The sequence below is a fragment of the Photinus pyralis genome, unplaced genomic scaffold (genome assembly GCF_008802855.1).
Source record: "Photinus pyralis isolate 1611_PpyrPB1 unplaced genomic scaffold, Ppyr1.3 Ppyr1.4_LG3a, whole genome shotgun sequence".
Classification (NCBI taxonomy): domain Eukaryota; kingdom Metazoa; phylum Arthropoda; class Insecta; order Coleoptera; family Lampyridae; genus Photinus; species Photinus pyralis.
In genome coordinates, this window is record NW_022170509.1 from 21,071,241 (window position 1) to 21,082,392 (window position 11,152).

The 11,152-nt window shown below is 36.6% G+C and overlaps 1 protein-coding gene and 2 long non-coding RNA genes across 4 annotated transcripts; all 3 read right to left on the bottom strand.

The window, feature by feature from the left end:
* Positions 1–438: 438 nt before the first annotated feature.
* On the bottom strand, positions 439–1,033 carry LOC116166163. Its single transcript, XR_004144274.1, has 2 exons — positions 641–1,033; positions 439–592 (listed from the first exon to the last, which is right to left on the bottom strand). It is a non-coding gene; the product is annotated as an uncharacterized LOC116166163 (long non-coding RNA).
* Positions 1,034–1,143: 110 nt separating this feature from the next.
* Positions 1,144–2,327, bottom strand: LOC116166164. Its single transcript, XR_004144275.1, has 3 exons — positions 1,674–2,327; positions 1,535–1,626; positions 1,144–1,480 (listed from the first exon to the last, which is right to left on the bottom strand). It is a non-coding gene; the product is annotated as an uncharacterized LOC116166164 (long non-coding RNA).
* Positions 2,328–5,120: 2,793 nt separating this feature from the next.
* Positions 5,121–11,125, bottom strand: LOC116165917 (protein dispatched-like). 2 transcript variants are annotated; one of them, XM_031480669.1, is made up of 9 exons: positions 10,620–11,125; positions 10,387–10,560; positions 10,192–10,336; positions 9,909–10,135; positions 8,335–8,517; positions 7,910–8,282; positions 7,661–7,856; positions 6,761–7,178; positions 5,121–6,689 (listed from the first exon to the last, which is right to left on the bottom strand). In XM_031480669.1, exons 1-9 carry the CDS (start codon positions 10,755–10,757, stop codon positions 5,316–5,318), a joined length of 3,228 nt encoding a protein of 1,075 aa, XP_031336529.1. In that variant the 5' UTR covers positions 10,758–11,125; the 3' UTR covers positions 5,121–5,315. The 2 variants fall into 2 exon arrangements, with proteins under 2 accessions (XP_031336529.1, XP_031336530.1); XM_031480670.1 differs by lacking the exon at positions 5,121–6,689 and having other exon boundaries at positions 6,911–7,090.
* Between the last annotated feature and the right edge of the window lie 27 nt (positions 11,126–11,152).

Here is an 11,152-nt window from a genome sequence, read left to right on the forward strand (position 1 = left end):
CAAAGGGCTTGCAGCTCAGGTCAGCGATAGCACACTTTCGATCCCTATAGGTACTTTTACGTACTAGCATAGCTGAAAACCTTCAAAAGGTCACAAAGTACAACGTAATAATATACATATACTAAATTTAAACGTCCACAGCGACACATTGCCACCTTATGTGAATCCGTTTGCAACAAATCCCCTCTCAGTAGTATCACAAAAAATTATGCATCCTTATACTGGTCAAGATACCGTAAAACGATTATCCTATTCGTATTGGGTAAACGCCATAATCTAAGGCCTTTCAACGATTTATTATTGGGAACTTCTTGACTCAAAAGAACAAAGGCACATTAAAGTATTTTCGCGAAACTACCAGAATCTCGATATCTGAGAAGAGAGGATCTTCAAATCTTTTGGGATAGGTACAACTTCAAGGGTAATAAAATAATTAAATAGCATTTCTGAATCTTATTTAAAACAAAATTGAAAGTACTTGCAAAATTAATTGTTACTCAAATGCAAAGTATTGTCTTGATTCCACTGAATATTCGTAATACAAATTATCTTCTGTTACATGATAGTCTTCCGCACTTGATGTTTGTGGTTACTACAAGATTCCAAATTACTAATTTATTGTTATAGAGACAAGCGCTACCTATAGGTATTGTCACCGACTGTTTTTCGCAAATCGTTCCCATCGTCCATTACTTGGTGTGCAGAAACACGTAAATCAGTCACATTATCTACAATTTCTTCAAATGAAAGGGTGTAATTTCTTACCTGTTTTTGTTATAAGTAAGAGTGAGTGAGTTGCATCTACAACCTTAATTTGTTCATCTCCTTCAGAAATTATAGACAAAGTAGGTGTGATTTGTTCCAAATTCTTATTATCAGATAAACAATTTACCATTCGTGGGGTAGCTTCGTCTTCATATTTAACTTCAACTCCAGAGTGAGAGAGTGGGAGTGATACATGCACATTTTCCGTTATCAGAGGAATCATGTACAAACTGCATGCGGACGCTCGGTTCCAAATTAGCGGTATTTTCACCGCTTACCCCTACTGTAGCTGCAGCGTCTACATATACCTTTACAAGGCAAAAGTGAGTCTCTGTAGTGTAGGTACTTACTTTTTTTAAATTGATTTGTGTTCCGCGTTCGAGATCCCTCAGGTTCTGCCATCTTCCAAATTTGATATAAGTACCTACTTCGGAATAAAACTTTATTTACTGGAAGTTTATTGTTTGGTGTCGATTTACGCTGAAGGAACTCTGACTTTCTTGATTAACCCCTTAACAATAGCTTCACTTTGCATCTCTTTGGCTTGATTCAATGTAATACATTGACCGTCATGAGGCGATGCTGGCATAGGCATAGATTGTCCACTGAATGTCACAGTTTCTGTTTCATTGGTTGTACTTTCTGTACACCAACCACTTCCAACTGGTTAAACGTTCTTTGATTTCAGTGTGGAATGGTTCTTCAATGTTTTCACCTTATTGAAATTAGAAACTAAAGGTACTTCTTCTGGCAGTAGCAGATTGCTTACCTTACAATTTTCAATATTATCGTGCAAAATAGTTTGAAGTCGGTAAACATCAATTTGCAATTATTACAAATTGTGTAGGTGTATACGGTTTTCTGCATGTATAGATTATGTAGACATTATAAAGATGTACTCTACCTACAAATTGGTTCTGACGTTTGAATCGGCTTAAAACCTTCTCTTCCACCATTATTCATTATTTTAAACACCCGAGGACTACGATCAACACCGCACAGGCAGGGCCGGTTTAACCACAAGGCGAACATAGGCGGCTGCCTGGGGCGCCAAGCTTCAGAGGGCGCCAAAATTAAGCAACATCTTTCAACGACAGCGCGTCGGCGGCTCCAAAAAACTTCCCGGTACTTTTTAATGACGCTTCCAGTGTCGGTGGTCAGCGGAGAACGCAGTTTCTCCAAGCTAAAGCTGATAAAGAAATTTTTGCGGTCAACAATGTCTCAGAATAGGCTCGTGGACTTGGCAATGATCTCAATTGAATCGAGGGAGGCATGGAATGTAAATTTAGAACAGATAGTCCAGCAGTTCGCGAGAAATAAGGCAAGGAAGATGAATTTTTGATTTTTTATGTGTATATCCCTTCCCTAATATCTTTGGATATGCGTTTTTGTATACCTACACCGCCTACACGTTATGTCGTTATGTTATTATGTATTTGAAGAAAACACAATAAAGTATTTATGAACGCCACTTTCTATTTTTTGCCTGGTACTGGTACCTAGGAATAACCTCCGGAAGGGCGCGCTGAGAACATCTCGCCTAGGGCGCCAAATAGCCTTTCACCGGCCCTGCGCACAGGACACACTCTCGTTTGAAAGAAACCTTGTCTGGTGCAAAGTACCTACATGAATGTTTTTTATGAATACAACAGTTTTTATTACAGGTGCCTCATATAGTCATAAAACATACACATCCTCGTATCTTTGTATTGAGAGCCATCATGTGTAATGTACAACAGGTCAGGAAACTCACCTCCCACAAATTCCACAACTAAAGATATTTTTACAAATTAAGATACCCCAATTCGGATTGCATACACCATAATAAGCTAGGGCTTTGAATAGAAAGGAGTACTTTAAAATGTTTTTGTGGTGCACCTCAGAGCTAACTCCCCCCCTCTTCACCTTCGTTACTACACTAATACTTTAATGGCCCGTAAGTACCCAGTCCGCCCCTGTGTATAACCTTCCTTTTTTACCAAAATTCAACTACACCAAAATTTTTCGGGAAAACACTTTTTCTTATTAATTTGGGTTGGGTGCGTAGAATCCAAATCAATTCGTACTTTTTCGATCAGACTTCTCAATCAAAAGTTATAGACTAGAAACCAATTTCGAAAGAAAATTAAAAGGGCTGTAACTTTTGAACTAGTAGCCCAATCTTGGAACTGTTTGAAATTATGGATTCTACAGGCCACATTCTATAAGAAAATTTTTTTTTCAGGTCGATCTGAGACAATTTATTTTTCGGGGCTCAAAAAAAGGCAGTGTATAACCTTTCTTTTTTACCAAAAATCGACTACACCAAAATTTCTCGGGAAAACACTTTTTCTTATTAATTTTGGTGCGTAGAATCCAAAACAATTCGTACTTTTTCGATTAGACTTCTCAGTCAAAAGTTATAGACTAGAAACCAATTTCGAAAAAAAATTCAAAGGGCTGTAACTTTTGAACTAGTAGCCCAATCTTGGAACTGTTTGAAATTATGAATTCTATAGGCCACATTCTATAAGAAATTTTTTTTCCGGGGCGATCTGAGACAATTTTTTTTTCGGAGCTCAAAAAAAAGGCACCTTCCTTTTTTACCAAAAATCGACTGCACCAAAATTTCTTGGGAAAACACTTTTACTTATTAATTTTGGTGCGTAGATCCAAAACAATTCGTACTTTTTTGGTTAGCCTTCTCAGTCAAAAGTTATAGACTAGAAACCAATTTCGAAAGAAAATTCAAAGGGCTGTAACTTTTGAACTAGTAGCCCAATCTTGGAACCGTTTGAAATTATGGATTCTACAGGCCACATTCTATAAGAAAATTTTTTTTCCGGGTCGATCTGAGACAATTTTTTTTTTCGGGGCTCAAAAAAAGGCAGTGTATAACCAGGGGCGCACTGGCCCGGGGGGGGGGCGGGTGGCGATTGCCACCTGGCCTGTAGATCATAATGGCCCGTTGGAAATTTATAAGTATGTGCTGTATTTAGTTTCTTGCACTATTAATAAATTATTAACACGTTTCTCTAATTGGGGTTGATGTTAGGTTGTTAAAAAATTCTGTTTTAATTGAAGTGTTTTACAATGAATTTATCATTTTTTGTCGTAGTATGAAAGTGCTGAAATACAATGATAGGCGACGCACCTCGTGTGGATTGTATATTTTGTTACTTTTAATTATCAGCTGCAATTTAAAAAAAACTGTATGGTAATTGATTTTCGAGAAAGGAGTACTTTAAAATGTTTTTGTGGTGCACCTCAGAGCTAACCCCCCCCCCCTCCTTCATTACTACACTAATACTTTAATGGCCCGTAACCTATGCAATTCCACCTGGCCTGGCCCGCAGTTACTCAGCCGCCCCTGACTATGACGCTACCTACGCGTTCGAATAACACAGTGCTCAATCATTTTGCTTGCGAGGAGCTTTGGATTAGTATCATTTTACATTAAGAATTGGCCCATCGCCCTGCCGCATCCGTATCCTAAAATCATCCACGCAACCCAGGCATTTTGTCCTTTATTCGAGTTCCATGGCGGATTGGTCGTACTGTCTAAACAACAGACTAAAAAAAATTTGTGTATGTAGCATTACACAGAGCTCCATCTCCACCTGTTAGCTGCTAATGACTAAAACACCCACCCGCCCTTAGAAATTGGAGAAACTGGTGAGATTTTTAGAATCTCGACAGAACAACTTTGTCTGAATAGCCAAACAGGGCAATCTTCCCCGCATATGGGTGGGTGCACATTTAAGATCGTATAAGGTTGTGCATAATGGGCTTCGGGCTAGAAGTAGTCAAATAATATGTGGTGTGGAACCTCAGATCATTGTGGGGCAAATATAAACAGACACTGTATCTTCTATACCGCTATGTAAAGGAGCGACGTCGAGGAAGGCTGAACGTAGTGGGGAAGAAACGTATTCTAAAGAGACTTTAACAAGTCACAACTGCCCTTATATACATATACAGGAATTACCTATTCAGTTTAGACTTTTGCTGTTCCACTCGTAAGAGTCAACTGTATCAGTAATTGAATAACACAAAAGCCCCTCAATGTTACATGATTGCGATATAAAGGACTCTCTCTTGGTCTGTCCAGAACCCAGAATTACTAATACGCAGGTATCGAAAAAGAACATGTATGATATGGTATGGGCTACGCGAACCTGTGCCACATACAATTGGAGAAAATAATACCTGCATATGAATATTTTTTCACGCATCACACTCATCTTCTAGAGAGCAACACTGTCATTATAGGACGCTGCGGGATTTAATATTGGTGCTGGAGAAAGGGTGTGTATTCACATCCCATCGAACAACCGCAACTATTAACATTTATTGTATCAATTAAAACAACTTGCTTTATACATCAGTTTTATATTTCATACATAAGTAGGTACATAGTAAGTACATCACCGACCATTTTTTTTAATTTTCAATGCAAAATATATGTGGTACAAGTACATACGCTTACTTACCTACATTTATCTTTTTTTCATATTGAAGATGTCAAAAATAAAAAAATAATCAATAAACATATCACAGAGGTAGGTATTTTACATTACATTATCGTCTGCCATGATAGTTATAACACTAGTGGCAGATGGAGACTGATCGTGAAAATACTGAAACACATTGTTTTTGTCGCCACTTAACGATCGTCGTAATGTTCTATTTGCTGAATACGCATGTCCACACTTACTGGTTAGCGAATCAAGTTCATGGGTGTCACATAGTGTCAGTGATGTTCGTCTTTCCCTTGTTGCTTTTTTAGAACCAAAGTAACAAAGTAATTTTGAATAATGGAATTGGCCGAATTGATTTTCAGGTCCAGCAACTGCCAATAATGAACCTAAATAGAAGGTAGCATACAGCCAACTGACACTCATTACTGTAATTAAAAATATTCCGATTTGTATGTACGGTAGTATAATTGACGGCATCATAAAAGCGCCTGCTGCGCTAGTAGTAGTAGCAGCCATTAGTGACGGCCCCACCATGTTAGCGAGTGCATATCGAGTACTTTTCACACGATTGTCACTAGTGGGGCACAATCTATAATGCACAGTGTAATGTAGACTGAAATCTACTGCAAGTCCAATCGCTGTTGAAACAGCGATTGACTCTAATACATTTAATTTCCAGCCTAATGACACTAAAATTGCCATTATAACAAATATACTGCACGTGATGGTTAAGATGGCGTAAAAACTAGTTAGGATATTTAAAGTGGCCACCAATAAAACAACCAGGGCCAAACCCATCGAAATGCCAATTGCAGCAATGGTGCCTTGTGACAAGACATGTTGTAAATCATAAAATTCCAAGTCACTAACGAACCATCCCCTTTTCATACTCGTCGGCGCACTCCTTAACTGTTCATTCATCCATTCTTCAACTTGTGTAAAAAAAGTGTGCATATGTTCGTACGACATTGAGTATGAATAATTGCTATCATATTCAACAACAACAGCTTTTATTGTCGGAAACTGGTCTTTAGAAAATTTCGGACCAGCCATACCTGGGATAAAATATTCCGATGGAGTTTCATACAGATCACTCATTGCATACACAATACATTGATCAAATACAGTACTATTGTAAGGGAAATGTTCCTTTTCACAGCAAGGTCTACGATCCATATTATCAATAGGATCTACACATCGCCGCTGCATCCATGACATGAATGATTCAATAAAACAATTTGGCAGCAGTGCACCTAATGTTGTTTGATAAAAAGGCTGCTTTCGAATTGCACGGCAAAAATTTAAAAGCCAGCTTTGAGATTCCTTTTGAGACATATTAAAATTCGAATCTAATTGAAGTTTTCCTAATGATTGTGGGTCTAAGTAATTGCCATTGTCAACAGGTAATACCCCCCAAACGAAACGTAAAGGCAGCTTGTAGTTTGCAGGGTTTCCATTACCACTCTGAAAGAGATACAAATATTCATACATTGGAAAGTGAAATTTTAAAAGTACAGCTTACTGACGGTTCTTACCTTTTCAGAGCGTTCGAACCAGAAATGATTTTTGTAAATCAAATCATATTTTTCAAATGGATGCGAACTCTCAAATAATTGAAAATCGGGAGTATTCGGAAGTTGCAGCTTAGGATAGTACAACACCATAACAGCGCTACAAATGGCTACAGCTGACAGGAATATTAACCAAAACAGGCGAAACTTTATCACAATATCTGCCACCAGCTGATCTTTGTTATTCCACAGCGATATAAAAAAGCTGAACTGGTACCTCCAAAATTGCTCCAAACATTTCCAGTATGTTATCAATGGTGATGAGCGGAAAGTAAAGATTGTTGCGCACTTGGTCTGGAATCTTTCGGCAATTAATATACTCGCAGGTAACCATGACATCATCAATATGCAGTTAACAATTATGGTAGTTGTTGCGAAAACACTTAAATAAAAGAGAAATCACATTTATGTATTTAAACAATCACACACGTACAGGAGGCAGATGTTTTGCAATTAGCTTGACCATATAACCCCTTGTTAAAAGAAAAGACCTGTTCAATGATTCCTTTCAACACTGCAACCTCAAACTTCCTAGTCTGTTAATGTCACGGACGTAAACTTTGGTAGGTATTCTTTATCTACACTGAGAGGAGGGTTTGAGATGTTGACACAGAGTTGAAAAAAAAACAAAGTAAATTAATCAGTGGTGATTTTAAGAAGATTGTCGCATGTGAATACAAATTCTGTTTGAGCAGGTCATAGTGAAAATGAATAGAGAATAGAGAGCAATAGATGGTATGGTCAAATCAGTTGCAAATTAAAGTTTTCTAACATCTTCCACAGCTATTTGATTTAACAACTAACCTAAATCATAAACTACACATTTCTTCTCTACCTTACGTTTTACATTAACACAACACTCACCTGAAACAACGTATCGCTGTTATAGAACTAATGTACGATGCTAAAAAAGCGGCGGCCGTTGTGACCGAAGTAATCAACATCGAAACTAATGCATGATCAAATGCGTCATTAACCATTTGGATAACTGAATTTTCTTTCTGTTTCTTTGAATTATGCCATGCTTTGCAGAATATGAAGACATCATCAGCTCCAATGCCTAACATCAATTAATTATGCGTAAAAACCGGTTAGCGTTTTCAATAGACTTACCAATAGTAACAATTGTAGCTAACAAATTCATAAATGGAAAGAATCTCAGTTCAAAAACAAGTGTATACACGAAATATGAAATGCCAAGTGAGAATAGGATGGCAATCACAGTCATGAACGTAATAAACAAAGACCTGGTGTAGAACCAAATGCATAAAAATACAAACACTCCCCCTGCAGTCATAAACCAAGCATCCTCAATTAAGCACCTGTCGAATAAAGCACTTTTGATCCCAAATTCTATGGCAACCAAAGAAATCCCATGAAACTTTAAATTTACATCTTTTAAATCTTTGTAATACTCTAAAGCAGCTGTGCTACTAGCAATAGGTAAAAATATCATTGTTTCTTTTAACTCAGTCTTCATTATTTCCTAAAAAATAATAGGCAAATTGAATTACAAAACACAACTGTATTAAACCTACATTAGGAGGAAGGAAGGAAGTACTTGTTAAAAAATTTAATATGTTGAACACAGCGTTATTCTTCACACAGTCTACAGGAACTTTACAATGCCCTCGTTCATAACAATCTGGAGCTAATTGTAAATTATGGTAGTATTGTGAACAGGACTGTAACAAGTTTTTCATATTCTGGATATCTTCTTCCTGTAAAGGTACCAGTCTCAAAATCCCGCACCAACTCACATAAAACAAAATCTTAAGAAATGTGTTATCGCTGCATTTAAAAAAAGTACCTATATACATTGGCGCAATGACGGTTACGCTCGCATGTAAGTATGATCCTCTTTATTTTGCATTCTTTTTACAAGTTGAACCATATTATTTACGTGCTTTATTATTTATAATTCCTTACAAATTGGTTTTCATTGTGCATACCTACACCACAAACACATATGCTACAACCCTTCATGGTATTCTAATGAAAGGTCTCTACAAACTATAACTTCTCTCTGTGACTCCTTACAACATTATATTCTTTCAGTTTACCCAAGTTGATTTCTGGTAATATTTGCCAATTTTAACTAGCACTACATCAAGATTTTTTTAAATACTTCTTATGTTTAAGTAAAATATGTAATTGAAAATTAAAGTCATTTATATTTTAATTCCAGTGGTGGCTATAATTGCCAATATTGTTTCAACAGATGTGGTAGTGTAAGGATAATTACTGGTGGTCACGAGTTAGCCGATTCACATTCATAAGGGACTACAGAACAGAAGGGTAGGTATGCAGCGCATGAGTGCTGAGCAGAGCAATACAATAAATTTTGATATGTTAATCAGCTATTTTCTTATTCTTTTGTCTGTCGAATGCAAAAATGTAAAATTATACAAGGTATACCATTTAAATTTAGAGAACCAGAAGAGCTAGAAAGATACTATTAGTATTAAATTCGATTTTACAACCGCTCACCACAGACTTTTTATATTCGTATCATTAATTCTACCAAAATTGCAGGGGTAATAGCCTAGCGGTGTATGGTGCATGTAAACGTGGCATATACAGCTACAATCAATTGTTTTTTGTTTCTTTGCTATATACAATTTATCAAAAATGACTTCTTGTAGTATGAAAAGCAACAGAATAGTGAGTGAAGATTGTAATACCGAGAATTGTTGTGTTCACATGATCATATGCCTAAGACACACAGGATTAATTACTGAACAAACTGCCGAATTATGAAGATTGTATAAACAAAAATCAGAACAACTGAAAGCAGATAGACAGATCCGAAATGCAAAGGAAAAACTGATGAAAGAGTTATTCATGACACAGCTGTTTTAGTTCTTTATCATAAACAGAGTAATTTGATTGGCTAAAGGAAATAGCCATCAATTGATGGATTAAGACTTTAAGAGCAGCGAGCATGTACATATGCAATGCTCTGCTGTGTAAATGGTAAATGATAGAGAATATATTTCAAAGTGAGAGATAATTAGGATCCTCAAAGTTTTGCAAAATGGTCTTTTTGTATATTTAAAGACAGGTTTAGCACAACTTTAAATTTTGCACTACAGAATTACGGCTAACTTACCACAATTGCTAAACAAGAAGTTCTGTTATGTAACTGAGCAATATAATTAGAAAGAGACCAAGGTTTACAACATTTCTTCGGTCTTTTGAATGGATGCAAGCACAACTCTTTATAATACTGGGCTTGCACTAATTCATATTCCAATCTACACAGGGCTGACAATGACTCCATGGTAAATAAGTCTGCATCCATATCAGATTTTAATACTGCATGCGCATAGTCATGATCTAAAAAAGTACACATCTAGGTATAGAATGCTTACGTGTAATGATAGTTTAGTTACCGGGTTGACCACAAAAGTAACCTTCCTTTGCTATGCGATGTGTATTGTGCTGTCCTGGTGACTTATGCTTAATGAGATTTTGCAATGTGAGCCAATTGTTCTTTTCACTTTTACGACTAGTCTCATTGTAAACATTAATAAATATCTAAAAATAGTTGTTAGCCTCCTACAAAAAATATAATAGATTCTCCGTACATTGGGCGAAGACTCATTTAAGGCTTGCTTAAAATTATTTCTCGTACTGTAATCTTTTTGTTCCAAAAATTCTTTAGGATTAACTGCAAAAGGTCCCGAGAATTTTGTCGATTTTTCCAAATTTTTCCAAGTCGTTAATCTACTGGACAGAACGGTTCCTCGTGTTTCAAAACCCTGCACAGAATTTTTTCTTGTTAAATCGTTATTATAATTACAATATAAAATTAACTTACCATTTGTGGATCAGAAAAGTCCGGGAGAGATTTAAGGGTAAAAGGAATAATAAGGCAGGTGACAGAAAATACAAGCACTCCAAAAAGAATGACCAAAGGATGATGTATTAAAATGTGCGCTAGCCAGTGAAAATTCATAGTTAATCCTCTACACACCCAACAGAAATTCAAAATAATGAGAACTGCCCTGCCATTTACCTGGCCATCCTTCAGACATCCCCAGCAGTAACTAACGGTAACCTACACCATTTTAGAGTCGTAAATGCGTCTAGAAGGACGAAGAGATGCTCTCAGATTTCATCTCAAAGAGTGAGATAGTCACAGTAAAGCAAAAAAATCTTGTATATATAACCTTGAGCAGGTATTCAAATACAATACAATACATTAAAAAAAAAAGTGCTTCTATAGGGGTTGGGGGTAGCTATAGCCCGTTTATAAATAGTACGCGCAGTTTTCCGGGATTGCGCGCGAATTTAAAAAAATGGAGGACAAAAATAGAAGCTTTCGCTCTAATCGTTAAATGTGACTAAACA

Coding starts and splice junctions, on each gene's coding strand:
- LOC116165917 (XM_031480669.1), bottom strand. CDS start 10,757: ATGAATTTTCACTGGCTAGCGCACATTTTAATACATCATCCTTTGGTC. Junction 8,518..9,908: donor CTTCTTGTTTAGCAATTGTG/GTAAGTTAGCCG, acceptor GTACCTTTACAG/GAAGAAGATATCCAGAATAT. Junction 7,857..7,909: donor AGCTACAATTGTTACTATTG/GTAAGTCTATTG, acceptor AATTGATGTTAG/GCATTGGAGCTGATGATGTC.